The 21212-nt window shown below is 37.2% G+C and overlaps 1 protein-coding gene across 4 annotated transcripts in view; it reads right to left on the bottom strand.

Annotated features, from left to right (window-relative positions):
* GRHL2 (grainyhead like transcription factor 2) overlaps positions 1–21212 on the bottom strand; it is a 232047-nt gene that overhangs the window by 127888 nt on the left and 82947 nt on the right. For 3 of the 4 annotated variants that reach the window (XM_027850005.1, XM_027850006.1, XM_027850008.1), the window contains exons 5-7: positions 12946–13001; positions 10669–10825; positions 7274–7385 (exon numbers count right to left, since the gene is read on the bottom strand). In XM_027850005.1, the coding sequence (XP_027705806.1) occupies positions 7274–7385; positions 10669–10825; positions 12946–13001 (325 nt within the window). The remainder of the gene's footprint in view (positions 1–7273; positions 7386–10668; positions 10826–12945; positions 13002–21212) is intronic. The other variant, XM_027850007.1, reaches the window with a different exon arrangement.

The raw sequence follows: 21212 nt of genomic DNA, 5'->3' as shown, positions 1-21212 counted from the left end.
CAACTAGGACAGGAAAGTTGGAAAGAATGGAAGGTTTATAGAGAAAGCTAATGAGATAATCAATTCACTAGCATTTATTAAGTACCTACTAAATATATATATATATATATATATATATATACACATATATATATATCACATGTAGGTATAGAAGATATAAAACTACAAATGAGACAGTTCTTGACATCAAGGAGTTACATTCACAGCTAAATAAGCTGTTCATGTCCTTGGACTCAAGCTCTAACTCGATGAAGCCCCCAGCCAAGTAGTGAGTCAGTGATCATCCTGTTTTTAAAAAGCAAAGCCATGGAACCAGGGGAGTGGAGGGGTGGTGAGAGATGAGAATGGGAAGACTGGATATGACAGCCTGTGAAGTATAAATGTGTTGGTGTTAGGAAAATAAACCCTGTAATAATATAAATGTTGAACCAACAGGTATGCAGTTGAAATTCATTTACTTTTTGATTTATTTGGAACTACTCCATGTTCCTATTTAATTGCTTCTATTTTCTCGAGTAGTAATTATAATGCTGTGTTTTCAAATAAAAAAGACTTGTGCCTCTCTTCTATGAAAGTTTATTGGTTCTTCAACAGGTTAAGGCAAATAGCCACAAATTCTTTGTTTAATTAGCATATACTAGGAGCTGTAGGAGAAAGAGTCTTAAACTATACACCCAAAGATACAAGTTCTATCTCTCTATATGACAAGTTGTATGACCTTGAACCTAGTCTCATTTTATCTTCTGTAAAACGCAGGAGCCATACTCAATGATTTCTCTAAAATTACTTTTAGCTCTGTGGGTCTATAAAAATAGCTATCAAGAAGAAGAATGCTTTTTCAGTCAGTAGATATGGTATACTTCAAACTGAGAGAATTAAAAATAGACCCTTTTTCTTCTCACAATTTTTCAGAATATTGTACCATTACAAGAAAATGGCATTCAATCTCACTGCCATGCTCAAAGGCTTTCTCTAAGATTACTCATGATCTGCCGATTGCTAAATCCGTTGGCCTTTTTAAAGTCCATCTGATGCTGTTGTTGTTGTTCAGTTGTGTCTGACTCTTCACGACCCCATTTAGGGTTTTCTTGGCAAAGATACTGAGTGGTTTGCCATTTCCTTCTCTAGCTCATTTTATAGATGAAGAAAGTAAGGCAAACAGAGTTAAGTGACTTGCTCAGGGTCACACAGCGTAAGTGTCTGATGCTGGATTTGAACTCAGGTTTTCCTGACTTCAGGCCTGGCACTCTATCCACTGTGCCATCTAGATTTCCCACATTCTCTATGATGTCATAGTTAATTGTTTAAATGTCTTTTCCCCCATTGAATTGTAAGTTCCTTGAGACTATGGTATAAGCAGTAACTTTCTCTGAATCCTGAGTGTGTAACATACTTTAATAGAGTAGACCATTTTAATAAATGCATATTAAATTGAATTGACACAGCTACAGACTGTACCTTTAACCTCCTATCCTTCATTTGAAAGATGATGTAATCAATCCACTTTCAGTAATAGTTTTAGCAATTTTTTCTTACTAGGAGTGAGATGAATGTTGGTTGAACGGGATTAGCAAGAGCATATGAACATATCAGTAAAAATCCATAGCCAATACTGAAGTAAAAAAAACCAAACTGAGCAAATGCCCTACTGAGGAATCAATTATATTCATTTTGAACACAAAGGATAGCACATTGTAAATCTGAGCAATCCATTTTCTCTCCCTGATCCTCAGTTTTCTGACCTGCAAAATAGGATAATATCTATTTGGAAAAAAAAAAACCCAACAGCTCCCTCATTATTCTTGTGAAGGGATACATCACATATAAATGAACTCTTACCCTGTGCCTTAGGGGGAAAAAAGTCAGCTTAGGGTACTTGTTGAGCCCTGCTCTTTTCCCAAAGTACCAGCTGGCACTAAGTCTACAACCCAAAGTGAGGAGGAACTTCTAAAGATCCTTCAGGCAACTCACACTTACTAGGCACCTACTATGTGCTAGATAGACACTGTGATAAGCACTGGAGATACAAAGACTGGCAAAAGATAGTCCCTGCTCTCAAGGAGCTCCCAGCATAATGGGGGAGATAACATGCAAACGATTATGTACAGAGAAGATATAGCATACATAGGATAAATTGAAAATAACCAGTAGAAGAAATGCACTAGCATTTAGGGGGAATAGGAAAGGTTTCTTGCAGAAGGTGAGACTTTGGTTGAGACCTAAAGTCTCAACCTAAAGGAAAGATATAAAGGAAACCAGGGAAGCTAGGAAGCAGAGATGCTCATAAAGTTTAGGCCCTACCATGTAAGCAAATGCAACTGGGACTCTATCACAGTAAGGCCCAGGTGAACCTTTTGGGTAGAGGAGGGGAAAGGATTCATTAAAATGAAGTTCAACTTTTTTTTTAGGCGCTATGAATTAAGTCCTATATCAAAGGGTACCTTATTACTCTCTATGGAATTATATACACAGAGATAGAAGAGTAAGCTCAGCCTCAACTTTCTTTGAATACACACAAGGAACCAAAGATCCTTATGTTCAACTGCAAACATAGGCCATGAAGACTTAGTATGACTTGCCATGATGGTAGTCTCTCCTCTTCATTCATTCTCACAGTAAAATAGCCCATATGAGAAAACTCATCTGTAACTGAGGAAAACCTGTTCTGTTAATGGTCACATATTTTTAAAAGGTTAAGAAAGAGAAAAAAGCATAGATTAGAAACCTAGCTTTAAATATATCCCCAAAGAGATCAATAATAAAAAGGTTACAAATATACTAAAATATTCAAAGCAACATTTTGTATGGCAGGGAAAAAAAAAACAACCTCACAATTAGAAACAAAATCAGTGTCTATCAATTGAGATATGTCCAAACAAAGGATGGTATATAAACATTATATGCTGGAAAAAATGATGAATATGTGGAAGTCAGAAAAACTTGGGAAGTATAAATTCAACAAGCATTTACTAGTACCTAGTATGTGCTAAGAGCTGATGATACAAAGACAAAAAATAAAACAAAGGAAGCAAACAAAAAAAGCCTCATCTGAAAACAGAACCAGGAGAACAATATAAACAATGAGTATAAGAAGATAAAATTAAAAGACTGAATTCAGATTGGACACTAGATGGCACAGTGGATAGAGTGCCAGACCTGGAGTCAGAAAGATGCAAGTTCAAATCTAGTCTCAGACATTAGCTATGTGACCCTGGGCAAATAACTTAACCCTGTTTGCCTCAGTTTCCTCATCTGTCAAATGAACTGGAGAAGGAAATGACAAATCAATCCAGTATCTTTGCCAAGAAAACCCCAAATAGAGTCACAAACAATTGAACATGACTGAAACAACTGAACAACGAACTCATATTAAATGCAATGACAGAACTCGGTCCCCTAGGACAGATGATGAAATATTTGGTAGAGAAGTAGGGGACTAGAGATGCAGAATGTTGTATTTGCAAAGACTATTTTTCCCCAAACATAGAACATACTCTTTCCTCATCTCAGTCTCTTAGAATGCCTAGCTTCCTTCAAGGTTCATTTCATTTGCCACTTCCTTTAGGAAGCTATTCCTAACTTTCCTTTAAAAGTTCCCTCTTTTTTTAAATCACCCTGCATTTCCTCATCTGTTTATTTGTATTCCACCAGAAGAATATCAGTTTCTTTAGAGCAGGGACATTTTTTGTCTTTATATGTTACTTAATAACTTTTTGTTGATTTGAATGTTGCATACAGTTAGACCTTTTGAGACTCTGCTTTCCTACAGGGAAAGAACTATGAGAGAGGTAGGATAGAAAATAAAAATGTCATCAATGAAACTTTTAAAAAGAATCCAACTTTAAATGGGAGTGTAACATGAGGAATTAGGAAAAGTTGTAAAACCTAACAGATTGCGTCAATGGTAGCATAGTCATATGTATGGTATTCCAACTTGATAAAGGACAAAATGAAATAATTCAACCACAGCATCAAATAACCTTTTTTTCTCCTTATTTGAAGGAGTGACAAACGTGAGGACTGTAGATGGCAGATCTGCCCTACATCCAATGATATTCCTGGGTCTTTCCATTATAAACATTTTAAAAAATTGAAGTTTCTTTGGGAAATGGGACCCAAAGAGAGAATGATGCTATCAGAGAGCTAAGAGTGCTCAGATGAGACACAACATCTCAATCAAGTTTTCACAAGTACTTGGAGGACTTACAACATAGCTGCCTTTGAATCATAGGATTGTGGAGGATATACTCTGGAGAAGGCTGGTCAGGGTTAACTCCTTGTTAACAAGGTTAAAACCATAAAACTTTTGTTCTGAGTTGTAAACATCTCCATTGACCCCACATTTGCACTCTGTTGTGGAACTCAGGATAGTTGACCCCACCTTGACAGAGTTCACAGGTAATTATCACCTAGTTAACACCTCAATGCAAATTAAGTAATGCCAGAGACACTTTGACCTTGGCTTTTAAAAGAGCAGAAATAGATAAATTTGAAGAAAGACACAAGGAAGGAAAGAGAGGAGCTATATTCAGAGAAAGGAGCTGATAAGGAGTGGGGAGTGGAGAGCGGGCAATGATCCAGCAAAGTCCAAAATCCATCACAAGGAAATGCTTGGCAATAGAGATGGCAAGTAGGAGGGTCAAAATGACAAAATGGTAAAGACATTCTTGGATGAGGAAGTACCCAGGGGAAGCAATCCTGGATCAAGAAGAACTTAGAGGGAATAAAGCCAGACCTTGCCCTTCATATACTGTGAGCTATGTAGATTATTTGGGTCCAAGGAAAAAGGGATACACTATTTAGTGACCCTATGCAATTCCTTCATGCAAGGATCCTCAAGTCTAGCACAGTATTATAAGTCTAGAAAATTGCATACAGTCCTGGGGAAAGTGAGGGCCCTCCAGAAAAGAAAGAATTGTGTTGACTATTTACAAGCTCAAGATGAGTCCTTTTATGTTGGTTGAAATAGAATCTGTCCTGTGTTTAATGTTTTTTAGTCTGGGTGGTCTCTTGGGAAATGAGTTCCTTTTTCTTTTTCTTTTTTTTTTTTTTTGAGATTTGAATATAAGCCAAATTCTGCTGTTCCTGAGGTTACAAACCAAAAAGGAAAAAAAAAAGTGATTAACAAGAAGCCCCAACTAGTTCATACACACAACCCACAGTTGTAGTTCTGGGATACGGGCTATAAGATTATATAATTTAAGAATTGGAAGGGACTTTAGATTTCATCTAGTTCAGTGAGGAAACCGAAGCCCCGAGAAGGGAAGTCACTTTTCCAAGATCAAACAGCTTCTTCTGTGGAGGCAGAATAAAGACTAGAACATAGATCTCTTGACTCCTACTCCAGGATTCTCTTTATAATATGATATCACCTTATCAAACAAAGCAGACAGAGCCAGCAAATAATGCTTGAGTTATGAGTAGATCTAAAGCTGAGCAAGCTGAAGATCTTCCTTAGGTCACAAAGGCCTGGGTTCAAATTCCAGCTCTGCTCCTTACTAGGCATTTGACCATAGACAAGTAATAATGACCAATCTAGGCCTCATTCCTCTTTTGTATGAATGAGACTGAATGATTTCTGAAGTTTTTTTTTTTTCCTGCACTAATAAGTCCATGAGGCAACATTACATAGGAGAAATCATGCTAGACTTGGCAAGAGGAATATCTGGGTGAGAATCTGCTTGCCAATGCTGAGCCTCATTTTCCTCATCTGTAAAATGAGGATAAATAACCTACGTTGATGTAGTGCTTTAAAGTTGGCAAAGCAGATGACCTCTATTAATATTTGATGTAATACTGATGGTCCCTACTCACCAGGGTGGAAGGAACAAATGAAATGGTGGTATGTAAAATGCTTTGCCAACTTAAAGTACCACATAAATGTCAGTTATTATTATTATTAAGTAATGATGGATAAGAAGCAAAAGTTTATGTGGAGAAGTTGTACTTAGGTTTTCTATTCCTTTCGATTCTTTTTTTGCTCCTTACTGTGTTGTTGTTTTGGGTTTTTTCCCCCCTGGCAACAATCAGGGTTAAATGACTTGCCCAGGATCACACAGCTAGTAAATGTCTGAGGCTGGATTTGAACTTAGGTCCTCCTGACTCCAAGGCCAGTGCTCTATCCGCTGGACAACCTAACTGTCCCTCCTTATTGTGTTCTTGAGAGTTTAATTTTCCCTTGTAATGTTTGAGTTATTGAGTTATATTTTTGAGTATTGAGTTATATTTTCATTTTCTTAAAAACAGTACTTATTGGCTCTTAATTTTTATCACATCTCTTAATCATCCATGCCAAAAGATTGGCATAGACACTAAAGCTATGTAGTGAACAGAGGCACCATCATCTACAAGGTGGAAGACATTCAAAACACAAGCCCTGAGAGGGGCTAAACAAGCTCCGAGAGGAAAGGAATGCCTTACTGCAAGGGCTTGTCATCCAGGGTCGGTGAACTTGTTTTTAAAAATATCTTCTACTCATAATGTTAACAATAACATTATTTATATAATACTTCAAGGGTTTCAAAATGTTGTACAAATGTCATCTTATTTTATCCTCACAATAACTCTGGGAGTTAGATGCTATTGTTATCCCCATTTCACAGATGAGAAAACTGAGGAAGGGGCTGAGTGACTTCACTTGATAGCTTTAGTTTCCTTCGTAATCCTATGTATTTGCTTTTACGCATTCAAATCAAGTCAAGTCAACAAGTATTTACTAAGTGTTTACTATGTGTCAGGCACCGCGCTAAAAACATTTTTCCGAGAAGGGGCACACGGGTTTCAGCAGACTGCCAAAGGGAGGACTCCACCACACGACTATCCCCAGACGGTGACGTCCTCTGCTCTACTGGGCTGCGCTATTCTTAAAGCCGCGGCTCTCAAAGCTTGGTTTGAGGGTCCCGGGGGTATCCCAGGCCCTTTCAGGGGATCCACGAGGTCATAACCACGTGCACAGCCCCAAGACATTCCCAACACAGCAAATAGTGACGGGCACGAGTCACAAAAACGACAGCTCTTCGGGATCCTCAAGCTTCAGGCGTGCAGAGGCGTCCTGAGGCTAAGAAGTTTGAGAATCACTAGTTTCCGATAAGAAACGAGTGTAAGTTTCCCTCTCGTGGGAGAAAAAACGCTCCCCCCTCCCGCTTTGAGGTTTCTGAACTGCCATTGCTTTGTTACTCACTAGCATTCGCCTTAACTTCACAATAGCAGATAGGCCCCCCGCGGAGCCGTGCGGAGCCCCGCAGGGCCGTGCTGGGGGGCCGGGACTACTCACCGATGTCCAGCACCCTCTGCTTGGCCGTGTGCTGCCGGGAGTGCCAGTACTTCCAGTACTTCAGCTGCTCGTCTCGGTTCTTATCTTCACTGAAGACAACCATCACCACACTCTGCCAAGTCAAAGAGTGACGGAGATTACGTCTTGTGTAGGCGGGAGAGAAGGAAAGAAGGGAGGGAAAGAAGGAAGGGAGGAAGGAAGGAAGGAAGGAAGGAGGGAAGAAAGGAGGGAAGGAAGAAAGGAAGAGAAAAAAGAGGGAAGGAATAAAAGAGGAAAGAAGGAAGGAAAGAAGAGAGGGAGGAAGGAAGGAAGGAAGGAAGGAAGGAAGGAAGGAAGGAAGGAAGAGAAAAAAGAGGGAAGAAATAAAGAAAGAGGAAAGAAGGAAGGAAAGAAGAGGGGGAGGAAGGAAGGAAGGAAAAAGAGAGAAAGAAAGAAAGAAAGAAGGAAAGAAGGAAAGAAAGAAAGAAAAAAACCCATTTTTAAAAAGAACTGGAAACCTCATCACTAGAGTCATAAAAAACTTGGATTGCCTGAATACATATTGACCCAAAGAATCATAGAGTATCAGTCCTGGAAGGGGGCTTAGAAGTCTTGCGGTCCAACTTTTTCATTCTACAGATATGGAAACTGTGGTAGCTGCAGTTCTCTGTGATGAGCTGTACCCCATCACATACAAAAAAAATCCTTTAATACCATGGCAAAAATGTAGCTTCTCCTATCATTTTTAATATTAGAGAAATCAGCATCTATTATGTAGTTAGGCAACCTCATATTCCCTCTTCCACTTGAAATTACTTTGACTATACTTTTCCCTTATCTTTATATATGTTGTGGTCCCCCTTCCCAATAGAATGTAAGCGCCCTGAAGGCAGGGTCTGTTTCATTTTTGCCTTTGTATCCCAGCCCCTAGTAAAGTTCTTTCCCCAGAGTAGGCTTTTCCTCAAAGGTTTGTTGGATTCAAAAGCTCAATCTCTGGGATCCTATTTCATGCATTATGCTTTTTCTAACTGTGCTGAAAGAATATACTATTCAATATTTTTTTCACAAGTTCATTTGAACTCTGGCCCAATTTCAATCTATTTTTGTACATTAGGAAATACTGTACAAGGAAATAGATTGCTCTGTCAAAGGGTTTATATTAGTTAGGAAAGTTTGCTAGGTTAACACAATTTAAAAATAAACATTACTCCAGTTCACAGGCAGTGCCTATTGAACTTAAAAGAAAGCAGAAAAATTACAAAGAGAAGTCAACACGTGGTGGGTTACTCAATTTATGAGCCTGCCAAGTTGCTTGTTTTCATTTTACATCTCCAAACTTTGTTCCTTACACATAAGTTTACTATGTGGTGTCTCAGTGTTTGTTTCTGGCTGTTCCCAAGTTAAAGTCTCATTGCAAACAAAAACTCCTTTAGTAAATGAATTAAGGTAATATAAATAATCTTGTATTCCTGATTTAGAAATTGGAAGTCCTTACCCAATCTGAGGATTAAAAAAAATTTGAAAATTTTCCTTAGGGATGAATGAAAGAAACACCCTACCACCCATGACTGGGTTTTATATTCCAAATTAGATTAAATGTGATCCTATGGGAAATATTGCCAGTGATTGGGGGAAATGTCCATTCCTTTCCCCACTACTATTGTATTAAGTACAAGCAGTAGTCACTGTTAGATTTGTCATCTTTCAGAGAGGAAATAAATTCTGCATTCTAAATATAAACTTGAGAGCAGCTACTGTATTCAATTTTTTTTTTTTTGTCTTTGCATCTCCAGTGCCTAGCACGGTGCCTGACATATTGTAGGCACTGTACTAAATGGTCACTGAATTGAACTGAATTGAAATCCTAATGTAGCGCTTCATAGAGAATATTTTTCTCCTCATCAAAATACAGCCCATTAAATCCAATTGAACTCTTATCTGGAAATATAGGGTAAGAGAAACTGAAAAGTCAAGATTAATACTGAGGAACATGAAAGCCTCAACAAAAAGAGGGAAGTTTGGTAGAAGAGATGATTTGGGAAAGATTTTGAGTTTAGTTTGAACATGTTGAGTTGAAAATATCTCTGGGACAATCAGTTTGAAGTGTCTAATAGGCAACTGGTGATGTGGGACTGAAGTGGGGGTAGGGTGGGAAAGAAGAGAAGGGGATGGATATATAGCTCTGTGAGTCATCTGCAGAGAGATGATAATTAAACCCCTGGGAGCAGATGAGGTATCCATGAAGGGGTGTGTAGAGAGATAAGAGAAGGCACAGGACCAAAGAACATCCAGTAGATAGGTGCTTAATAAAATCCTTGTTTGATTAGATTTTTTTTGGATTGGATTAGATTCCCCAGAGAGAAGGCGAGTATAATAATGTAGAGGAAAAATGGTCAGATTAATAACCTTTCTAATTTCTCACACTAAAACAAAGCAATTAAATCCAGTTATAACAAACAAGTTTGTGCCACTGTATCAAGAGAAACTGAACAAACTTTTCCTCTTTTCTTAATAATGTGTTGGTTGGATTTTCATGGGGACTTTTTTATTTTGGATAAACTCAAGTCTGCCACATTTAGCCACAGCCATACGGTAGTGTTCTTTCATCTCAATGAGTCTTTCAATGGGAGGTAGAAGGTATGAACAAAATGGGATTGGGAGGCAGTGGTTAGTCGCTATGAGTGAAGATGCATAAAGATTTTATCAGAAAATCTGAAGATTTTTGCAACTTTCTTGGTAATGGTGGTGTTGATGGGGGAATCTGATAAAATACTCCTTTTCAGTGTGAAGAGATTATCAATTATTTTCCTTCCCGGCATCATTGTGGATTCTAGAAGCTGACAGCATTCCAATGTGAGACTAAAACTCAAATTACATTTTCCACCAAAAGGACTGACGCTTCTGCATCTGAGAATCCCTCCAAATAATTCAGATAGGCTTGAGTCTTGTCCCTTAAATAGGGAGGGAGTGAGCTGTGAAACCTTTAAATAGAACTCCAAGTTCCTCCCTACACTGACTTAATCATACCCTCCCTTTTCGAATCTAGTAGCAGCTCTTTCATGCTCCCAAATAGATTTCAACTTCACAGCTACACACCTAATAAATTAAGATTAATTGATAAGAAGCTATGCAGTTCATATCTGATGAATGAAGCAGGGAATGTCCCTCTGATATATTCTAAAACTATGTATGTTGCAGACCATAGTTATTCCTTGAAATGATTTTGGCACCTGTCTAGGATGATAAATCAAAACCCTTGTGTTTTTTTCTTTTATTCAAGAAAAAGAAGAAAACAGAAAAATTAAAGCAATGCTCTCCACCCCCACCCCATTCCCCCCCAAAAAAACATGAAAAAAATTCTTCTCTGACTTTTAGATATCTGATTTCTGTGTCTTTAATATGAAAAATGCTCATACCCTGACTTTGCTGATGGGATGTCTGAAGCACTTGTTGTCTCCTGTCTCACTCAGGGTGATGGCATAGAATTGTCCTTTGTTTAAATAGGTCATGGGTCCCTCTCCTTGCTTCTGACGTAGGGATTTGGTAGCTTCCAAAGTATACTGAAATGTGCTACTGAGGAAAAGGGGAAAAAAAAGAATAACAATTATCATTCCCACCTCCATTTTGTTTGTTTATTTTCATTTTTGATGCTTAATAAATTTAATGTCCCTTCTTATAAATATTGACCTGCATTTGCTTGAATTTGACACTAACTTAGCCTATAGCAAGGAAGATGTAATTTTAAGATGGAAATAGGCAAAGGTCATTTCTAATACTGTATATACATTTCTTGTGTAATTCCCAGTAGGGACCTATGTGTCAGATTTTTTTTTTTTTGGTTAGGAAGAAAGTCCATAATATACCTGGTTAATTGTGCAAGCCTATGGCCCATGGAGAATGCAGGCTACAACATATAACCAATGAGGTATAATATGTAAATTTCTTTGACTTTCATCAAGCTGATATAATATAGGTGTATCCTACTTTAAGACAACATAATATACCAAAAAAAAACTTAGAAAAGGAATACAATAGAAGATAATTTTTCCCATTACAAAATAATTGTTCACAAAACAATTGCTTCACAAAAGGAAACATGACAGTTTCTTCAAATAGCCAATTTTCGGGGCAGCTCAGTGGCACAGTGGATAGAGCACCGGCCCTGGATTCAGGAGAACCTGAGTTCAAATCTGGCCTCAGACACATAACACTTAACTAGCTGTGTGACCCTGGGCAAGTCACTTAATCCCATTGCCTAACCAAAAACAAAACAAATAGCCAATTTTCCTAATGCATTTGAAATACTTCATTTACATTAAAATTATAGAACTTTCAGGGAGATATATATTTTATTATGTGAAATACACTTACATACTATAGTGGTCTTTTTGAACTGAAGTGTTTATTTCTGCATTGTATGCTAAGTGTAAGTTGAAATTTTCTGCATTAGTCTTTTCAATGGGGCCATTTGATTTTTTTAGTTTTTTTATTTCATGTACTCTTAAAAAAAGCCTAGGCAAAGAGGTGACTTTCAAAGTCAACTTTTAAAATGTCTATTTTCACCTTAGGGCAATAAAATCTTCAACCAAAGCTGATAATAAAGAGAGATCCAAAATAAATTTCTAAGAAGAAGGAGTGAAAAATATGCTTATTAGATATGCCTAGCACAGTGATTGGCATATAAGGCATTTTGTAAATGTTTGTTTATTGATTGATATGTCATAAAATCAAGGAGCTCCCATTCCAATATAAGGGCAGCTAGGTGGCACAGTGGATAGAGTGCAGGGCCTGGAGTCAGGAAGACCTGAGTTCAAATCTGGTCTCAGACACTGACTAGCTGTGTGACCCTGGGCAAATCACTCTCTCTGCCTGCATTTTCTCATTTTTAAAATAGGGATAGGAGAGCTAGATGGCACAGTGAATAGAGCACTGGTCCTGGAGTCAGAAGTTCAAATCTAGCCTCCAACACTTACTAGCTGTGTGATCCTGGGCAAGTCACTTAACCCTGTTTGCCTCAGTTCCTCATCTGTAAAATGAGCTAGAGAAGAAAATAGCAAACCACTCCAGTATCTTTGAAAGAAAACCCCAAAAAGGGGCCATGAAGACCCAAACACAACTGAAAAAAACTAAACAACAAAATTCCAGTAGAATGTAAGCTTCTTAAGGACAAGAACTGTTCTCATTTTTGTCTTCATATCCTCAACACCTAGCATGACACCAGGAAGAGAAGACACAATCAATGCTTACTTAACTGAGTTGATTTAACTTTGTTGCAATGAATTGGAATAAACAATAAATTTATAATTTATTTTTTTCCTAAGAAAACAACAGCATGATATCATAGAATGATAGAACTGTAGAACTGAAGAACTGTAGAACCTTAAAGGTTATATGTCCCAACTACATCACTTTACAGATCAGAACACTGAGACTGAGATGACGAGACTTGCTCAAGGTCACACAGTCAACTGGTGGAAGAGTTGAAACTAGAACCAGATCTCCTGACTTCACAGACCATTACTCTTTCCATTAAACTTGAAAAATGATTAAGGTAATTGCCTATTTTAACATTAGATATATTATGCATTTACTTCAAAGTTTGATCAGATGATTAGAAATTATCTTGTTTTCCTCAAATGTCCTAGTTTAATCTTAATCAGTTTGTTAACCAGTTCCGTCTCTCATCAACCTACCTTGCTGTTTGTTCATAAATGTATTCTTCGGCCCCCACTGAAGCACTCCGATATTTCTGAAAAGTTTAGAAGTGATTAAAAATTAAAATAGATAAGGAACCATTACAAACAAACATCAGGTTAAAAAAATCCTTCCAGGGGGCAGCTAGGTGGCACAGTGGATAGAGCACCAGCCCAGAAGTCAGGAGAACCTGAATTCAAATCCGGCAAACACTTGACACTTACTAGCTGTGTGACCCTGGGCAAATCACTTAACCCCAATTGCCCTAAAATTTTTTTTTCCAAACTATTTCCAATTGTGATTATCCTAGGAAGAAATCTTTAAAGTGTTATGGATCTATTTCAAATCTAGGAGGAAAAGGTACCACTTGTATATGGAATTTGCTTATATGCTATGAAGATTTCTCCATCTTGTGCAACATTCTCCAAGTATAATGATCAGATTAGGCACATTCAGCTTTTCAACCCCCTTTCTTAAACTAAATTCCCACTCATTTCAGAAAAGACTATCCCTTTGTTATTGTAAATTGAGACTTAAAATTCACTAAGTCCTGGCAATGTCAGTAGTGATTCATCATACCCTCAGAGGGGCAAGGTATCTTGGAAGTAATTTATTCTCTTTCACATTTTTTCTTCTTCAGTTCTATTCCTACTACTACCAGCCTAGCTCAGGTCCTAATTTTCTCACTACTGTATTACTGCAATAGCCTTATAGTTGGTTTCCATACCTCATCACTCTCTCTGCTCCAAATTATAGCTATGCTGCTATCAGAATACTCATTCTAAGATTCTAATCACATTATTACTCTGCTCTAAAAATCCTTCAGTGGCTCCATATTGTCAACTAAATGAAATCTCAAGCTCCTTATCCTGGCATTCAAGTTCACCACAATCTGTTTCTAACTTCACTTTGAAACATTTTCTGTACTGGTTATTTCAGTCAAATTGGCCTACTCATCATCCCCTAATGCTATCCTTTCTTTTCAACCTCTTGCTCGTGCCTTTCCTTAGTCATGGAAAGCCTTTCCTTCCATCCCAAATGTCTATCTGTAAAATCCATTGTATCCTACCTAACTCAGAGGGTTGCTATGAGGATGTGCTTTATAAACTACAAAATGCTATATAACTTCAAGATATAAAAATAATATTGATTGTTTTTCAAGATCCAGTACTAGTAATACCTCTTTCAAGAACCTTTTATTTATGACAAGTCTTTATCCCATCCCACCCTATCTCACAAACACCAAGGCAGACCCACATACCTAAAAATATTCTCTTAAATAAGTCATCAATTCCACAAAAATGTGTAAGTGCCCAGGCATCGGGGATAACAAAAATGTTTTTAAATTATAAAGTCCCTGCCCTAAACAGAGCTTTTGTATTCTACTTGGGGTGGAAGGGAGATGCCATGTATACAAACAAACAGAATGTCCCTGAAGTCTTAGTACAGTTTTAAATTTAATAGCTTTTTGGGACACCCTATATCATGTAAGATGGAGTTTGATGGTGCCAAAGCACTCTATTGCTACCTCTCCTATGCCTTTTATCATATTTCAACACATGTTGTAATTATTTTTATTCTAATCATATCTCTCATGCCAGATTGTCAGATGACATTCATTTGTGAATGTCCAGTCTCTAATAGAGCCCTCCTCTGTGATTAACAAGCATATGAATGTTGAATCAATAAGAATATGACAGAGTTATGAAATTCTCCAGGACCCGGATTCAAATTATGCCTCTGATGCTTAATAACTGTGTGACCTTGGGGGCAAGCTATGTCACCTCCTCAGCCTCAATTTCATAATCTATAAAGAGGGGACAAGATGAGTTGAACTAAATGAACTCTGATGCCCCTTCCATCTCTAGATCAATGACCCTATGTTCTCTGAAATCACATCTCACCAAAAAGAGAGGGGGGAAGAGAGAGAGAGAGAGAGAGAGAGAGAGAGAGAGAGAGAGAGAGAGAGTTCACATTTATAGAATATTTTAAGATTTACAAAGCACTTTTCTTGTAACAATTCTATGAGGTATTATTATCCTCTTTTTACCAAAAGGTTAACAGGAATTTAGAGAGTTGAAATGATCTGCTTACAGCCAGACAGCTAGTTGGATTTGAACCCTGGACAAAACCTCTGAACCCAGTGCATTTTTTCATTATATAACTGAGCTTTCTAATGATTTACAAAAAGCTTAACCTTCATCCTTGCATTTAAGTATAATTCTAGTGCCTTCTCTCTGTTGATTATCTCCAACTTATCCTACATATATCTTATTTGCATATATGTCTTATGTATATATACTCTGTGTATATTTGTTTGTATATTGTCTCCCCTATTACACTTCTGGAGATTTTCTTGAGAGCAGAGGCTGTCTTCTGCCTTTCTTTGTACTCCCAGTGACTAGCACAGTGTTTGTCACATAGTATGTGCTTAATAAATATTAAGAAATGCTTGTCGGATTTAATTGAATAAGTTCATAATCTCAGATGACATTTATAAAGCACTTTACATACATTAACTCTTTTGATCCTCATAACAATTCTGTGAATTAGGTACTATTATCACCATCTCTATAGATGAGAAAACTAAGAACAAGAGGGGTTAAAGTACTTATTCTAGATCATACCACTAGTGAGAGTCCAAGGCATACAGTTTTAACTCAGATCTAACAATGGATGGCCTGGTAAAAATATACTTGCCTAGAATCTTGGAAATCTAATCAAAAGTGTGTGTGTGGGGGGGAGGCTCAGGAAGAAAACTGGTTATATATAATACATACTCATTCTGTTTATCAATTATGATTTACCTAGGTTTGGATGCAGAAGCGATCATTGCAAATGTAGATAGCTCAATAAATATGCTAAATGGAAAATCTCAAAAAGGTCATGAATATCTGATTTTCCACATGGCCTGGCACAAAGGAGGGGTTCAATGAAAGCTTATTGATTAACTACAGCAAAAAACAATATATGTATTTTCCTGACAAAACAGAAATTATTTTGTCCATTGAAGATAAGTTATTATAGGCAAACCTCATTTATCAATTAATAAATAAAATATTTATTATGTACCCACTATATGCCCATCACTATGCTAGATGATAATTAGAGGAAAGTCCAATTTGAATTTGTGAAAAGTCTGAACCATAGGATATTTGTTCAGGAAACACAGGTTTATTATTGTTATGTCCATACAATATCTCCAACTAGGTTGACACATTTTTTTTATTCATTCAAAAGTCACCTTAATAGAATGTCTTGGGAGAAATATTTCAACACATGATGCTTATTCATGGTTAGCATATCATTTTCATGTAAGCATGTGTTTTACTATAATAATGTTAGCTGATAATCATATATAGCTTTAATGTTTGCAAAGAACAATACAACTCTGATCTCCAACCTTATAATCTTCCTATGAAGTAGGTAATCCAGGTATTTTTACCCCCATTTTACAAAGAAGTAAATTGAATTTCAGACAGGTTAAGTGATTTGCCTAAGGTCACACAACTTTTAAGTATGGGAGGCAGAATATGGACTTAGGACTTTAGGACTCCAAGTTTAGCTTCCTGTCCACTATACTACATTGTTGACTTAAAATTTTTTTAATTCAGCCCTATAAGTTTGTTTACATTGGCCATTTGTACTGTTTATCAGAAAAAAATGAGCTCTAAACAAGTAATCAACATCGATCTCAATTACTGAAAATTCTAATTTAGTGAAATTCATGTAAATGCATTTTTATTTGTTTAGAAATATTAACACATATAATAGTAATATCTGGAATCTAATAAAAGCTTCTTCCCAAGAACCTTAATTCTTACAATAATCTAATAATAGGTTAGTGGGAGTACATGAATATCCCTATTACAGACCAAAAAAAACCCCAAACCCCTCAAAAAAGGTCCAGAATATTTGAGATTTTCTTAAATCACAAAATAATATAGTGATGAAACCCAACTACTAGTCTATTATCTGTTGTTATTAAATTTATTGGGAAGAAATAGATCAGATTTTTTCTAGAATTCAAAATACTTTATACAAGTAGGCAAATAAAAGCCCTGACAGATACACTGCAATCTGAATTTAAAAAAAAAAATGGGCTCCCTATATACCTGGGCCTTCCTTTTTGACCTTCAAACTTTTTTTTCCCAAATTGCTGTCTATATAATAATAATAGTAATATCTAGCATTTATGTAGTTTTAAGGTTTGCCATGTACTTAACACATTATCTCATTTGATCCTCCCGACAACCTGGCTGTGTGACTTTGGGCAAGTCCCTTACCCCCTACCTGCCAAAACTGAGGCAGGCAGGAGTTAAGGGACTTGCCCAGGGTCACTCAGCCAAATTGTTTTTAAGGCAGGATTCAAATTCAAGTCTTCCTGACTCCAGACCTAGTACTCTATTCATGGTGTCACCTAGTATCGTATAAAATGAGACAAACTTATTCCTTCTGCCTGTCATAGAATATATAGTATAGAGTGTCCCAAGTCTTAGTGTACTTTTAGGCTATTAAAGACTTTTTTATGCTATTAAAGCTTAAAACTGCATTATTTCCATTCCTGAAAGCTGTCCTACATGAAACTTACTCTGATTTAGTCTAATAGTGCCCAAACTTTAAGAATACTTCCTAATCTATCTTCTTTGCTATTCAACACACTTTTGTAATTACTATTTATAATCATAAGTGATTTTTGTCATCTATCCTATCAGACTGTATATTCATTCTTTCATTTAATAGTAGTTTATTAAGCCTCTATAATACTACAACAACTAATAATAATAATAGCTTAGCATTTAGCCCTTAATGTTCGCAAAGTACTTTACAAATAGTATCTCATGTTATCCTCACAGCAACCCTGGGAAGTAAGCACTATTATTACCTGCATTTAACAGATGAGGAAACTGAGGAAACAAAGAGCGGTTAAGTAACTTACCTAAAAGACTGTACCAGATGATGGGAGGGAATCAAAGCACCTGCCCTCACAGAGCAGGTATAGGAGGTGCACTAACACATATACAAATATGTAATAACTATGACACATAACAGAATGTAAAAAAAAAAAATCCATAAAAGGAACCAAATGCTGTGTGAGAGTCAAGGAAGGAAAGATCCTCAGGATTACATGTATTTATTGAAGGAAACCATGTGGCATAGTGGAAAGAGCATTTACTGGCTTCAGAATTCAGAAGAAAAAGATGTGAAGCTGTTAAAGGGTCACAAGCTCAATCTGAATTACTCAAGTGAGGTGGTAGGCACAAACCCCACCCCAAAAAAGTTAATACAATCCTAAGCAAGATTAACAATCATGATATCTAGAACAAAGGAGATAATATTTCAACTATACTCTTTTCTGGTCAGACTACATCTGGAGTATTGTATTTAGTTTTAGGAATATTTTAGGAACAACACAGATAAACTGGAATGCATCCTGTAGAAGGAAAAAGGGTTAATGAAAGGTCTAGAGATTATGGCATTTGAGGATCAATAGAAATAAATGGGGATGCTTGACCTTCAAAAGAAAAAGGGTACAATATGATAGCTGCCTTCAAATATGGAAAAGAATGTCATGTGGAAAAGAGATTAGAGTTGTTCTTCTTGGTCCCAGGGGGCAGAACTGTATGGAAATTGTTAAAGGGGAGATTTAAGCTTAATACAAGGAAAATCTCTATAACTATTAGAGTTATCCTAAAATGGAATTGGCTGCCTCCAGGAATACTGGGTTGAAAGTTTGGAAGTCATCAATTACCTCAGATGTCCCTTTCCAAAGCCAGAACTCTATGTGTGGGTAGAATGAATAAAGACAAAAGTGAAGGAACAACATTCTAGGCAGGGGAAACATGAATACAGACAGAATATCTGAGGCAATGAGAATTGTCTCCTGTCTATAAAATAACTCCAGGTATAACTAGAATAAAAAGACTGTATCAGTGAGAAGTGAGAAATATGGTTGCATAACTGGATGGTATCCAATTTTGTGGGACCTGAGAAACCAGGCAGAATAACTTCTGGGTAAAGGAATAAAAGAATAAAAACTGTTTCACCAAGAAAGATCTGCTTTTCAAGAACTCTACAATCCAGCCACACTGTCCTCCTTGCTGTTCCTCCCACAAGACATTCCATCTCTCAAACCCATGCTTTTTCACTAGCTGTCACCCCATACCTGGAATGCTCTCTCTCCTCACCTCCACTGCCTAGTTTCCCTGGCTTCTTTCATGACTTGGCTCAACTCTCACCTTCAACAGGGCTTTCCTGATCCCCACTCATTCCCCCCACTTTCCCTCTCAGCCACCTTCCATTTACATTGTATATATCTTGTATGTATATAGTTGTCTCTCATTAGAATCTGAGCTTTTTAAAGACAGAATCCATGTTTTTCCTTTTTTTTTTTTGTATCCCAAGGACTTAGAACAGTGCCTAGAACCTAACAAGCATTTACTCACACAATTATTCAAGGTGGATTGTAGGAGCAGAGCAACTACCCCTCTCTCAGTTATCATACCTTTAGCAGAAGCTGCCTTTTTGAGGTCTCCCTTGATAGGAGGCATAGGCTGGTAGCCAGTGTCCATTTATGACAGGCTGCCATTAACAAGCGTTGACTTCACTGAATTGACTAACTATAACAAACAGAAAGTGTAACTTGAGGAGAAGACAGACTAATAAAACATTTATGTGAGCTCATAAATTCTTTGTTGCCAATCAATTTACAAGGTGATACAAGAAAGCTTTGGTGCAGTACAGGCTTCCTTGAACATTTAAGACCCTCCGCAATCTAGCTTCACCTACTTTCACAGTCTTATTTCCCATTACTCCCCACCCACACATTCTGTGTTCTAATAGAATTGGATCACTTGTCAGTCCATTCTCTCATCACACATTCTCTTGCATTTGTGCAATCCATTCTTTGGACCTAGAATTCACTCTTTCTTCATTTTAACCTATTAGAATCCTTCTCTTCCTATAAATAATAGTACAGACACATTTTTGGACATGGCCAATATTTTGCTTGACTATGTTTGTTACAAGAAATTTTCTTTTTGTTTTTGTTTTCAGTGAAGGAGGAAGTGGGAATGCTTGTTAATTGAAAAAAAAACTTTAACTAACAAAATAAAGACTAAATTAAATATGACTTCCTCCATGAAGCCTTCTCTGATTTCCCTGCCCTATCCCAGCTGAAAGTGGGTTCTCTCACCTCAGATTTTCCTAGTGTGGGAAATCTTGGAATCTTTCCTTTGTCCCTTGCTGTTTGTTGTTCAGTCATGTCCAGCTCTTCATGACTCCATTTGGAGTTTTCTTGGCAAAAATACTGGAGTGGTTTGCCATTTCTTTCTCTAGCTTCTTTTACAGATGAAGAAACTGAGGCAGATAGGGTTAAGTGACTTGACTAGGGTCACACAGTTAGTATGTGTCTGAGGCTGAATTTTAACTCAGGAAGATGAATGTTCCTGATTCCCAGTTCAGTGTTCTATCCACTGTACCAACTATGTGCTACATCCCTTCTTTATTTCTTATGTATTACATTGCTACCCCCCCCACCTCTAATAGATCATGAATTCTTGAAGCTTAGGGACTATTGTTGTTTTGCAGATTTGTATAAAGAATGTACCTAACAAAGTGCCTGAAACACTATAGGTCTTTACTACATGTTTATTGAACTGGAGAGAATCCTATGTAGCATCCTCTGAATTGGATAGATCATTAAATATAAGCTGGCCATAAAACAATGACATACCTAATATCTGGCAATCAATAAATTAATTGTCTACTATGTGGCAGGCACTTTGTAGGTGCTGCAGATAAAAGTCAAAAGTGAGGCAGTCCCTGTCCCCAAGGAGCTTACAGTCATGGGATGAAACAACATATGCGTATAAATGTACAGACAGACAAATAGACAGACAGACAGACAGACAGATAGATAGAAATACATATACAGATATATATGTATTTCTGTATCGGTGTATGCATATATATGCAAAACACATACAGAACCAATATGTGGTACAGAGGATGGGTAGGGGAAAGGGAACTGGGAAAGATCTCATCATGCAGAAGGTGGTGCTTGGTTGAAGGATTCCAAGAGCCACAGGTACAGAGGAAGTGCAGACCAGGTAGAGGGTACAGCCAACGAAAAAGCAAGACAAAGCATCCTGTTTGAGGAAGAGAAAAGATCAATATGCCTGAACTAGGGTATGTGGAAGGGAATAATATAGGCAGGAGGAGGCCCAATTGTGAAGACCTTTAAATGCAAAACAAGGGAATTCAC

The sequence above is a fragment of the Vombatus ursinus genome, unplaced genomic scaffold (genome assembly GCF_900497805.2).
Source record: "Vombatus ursinus unplaced genomic scaffold, bare-nosed wombat genome assembly UNPS02008961.1, whole genome shotgun sequence".
Taxonomy (NCBI): Eukaryota; Metazoa; Chordata; class Mammalia; order Diprotodontia; family Vombatidae; genus Vombatus; species Vombatus ursinus.
The sequence above is the reverse complement of the archived record's forward strand: the minus strand, read 5'-3'. Positions and strand labels throughout refer to the sequence as shown.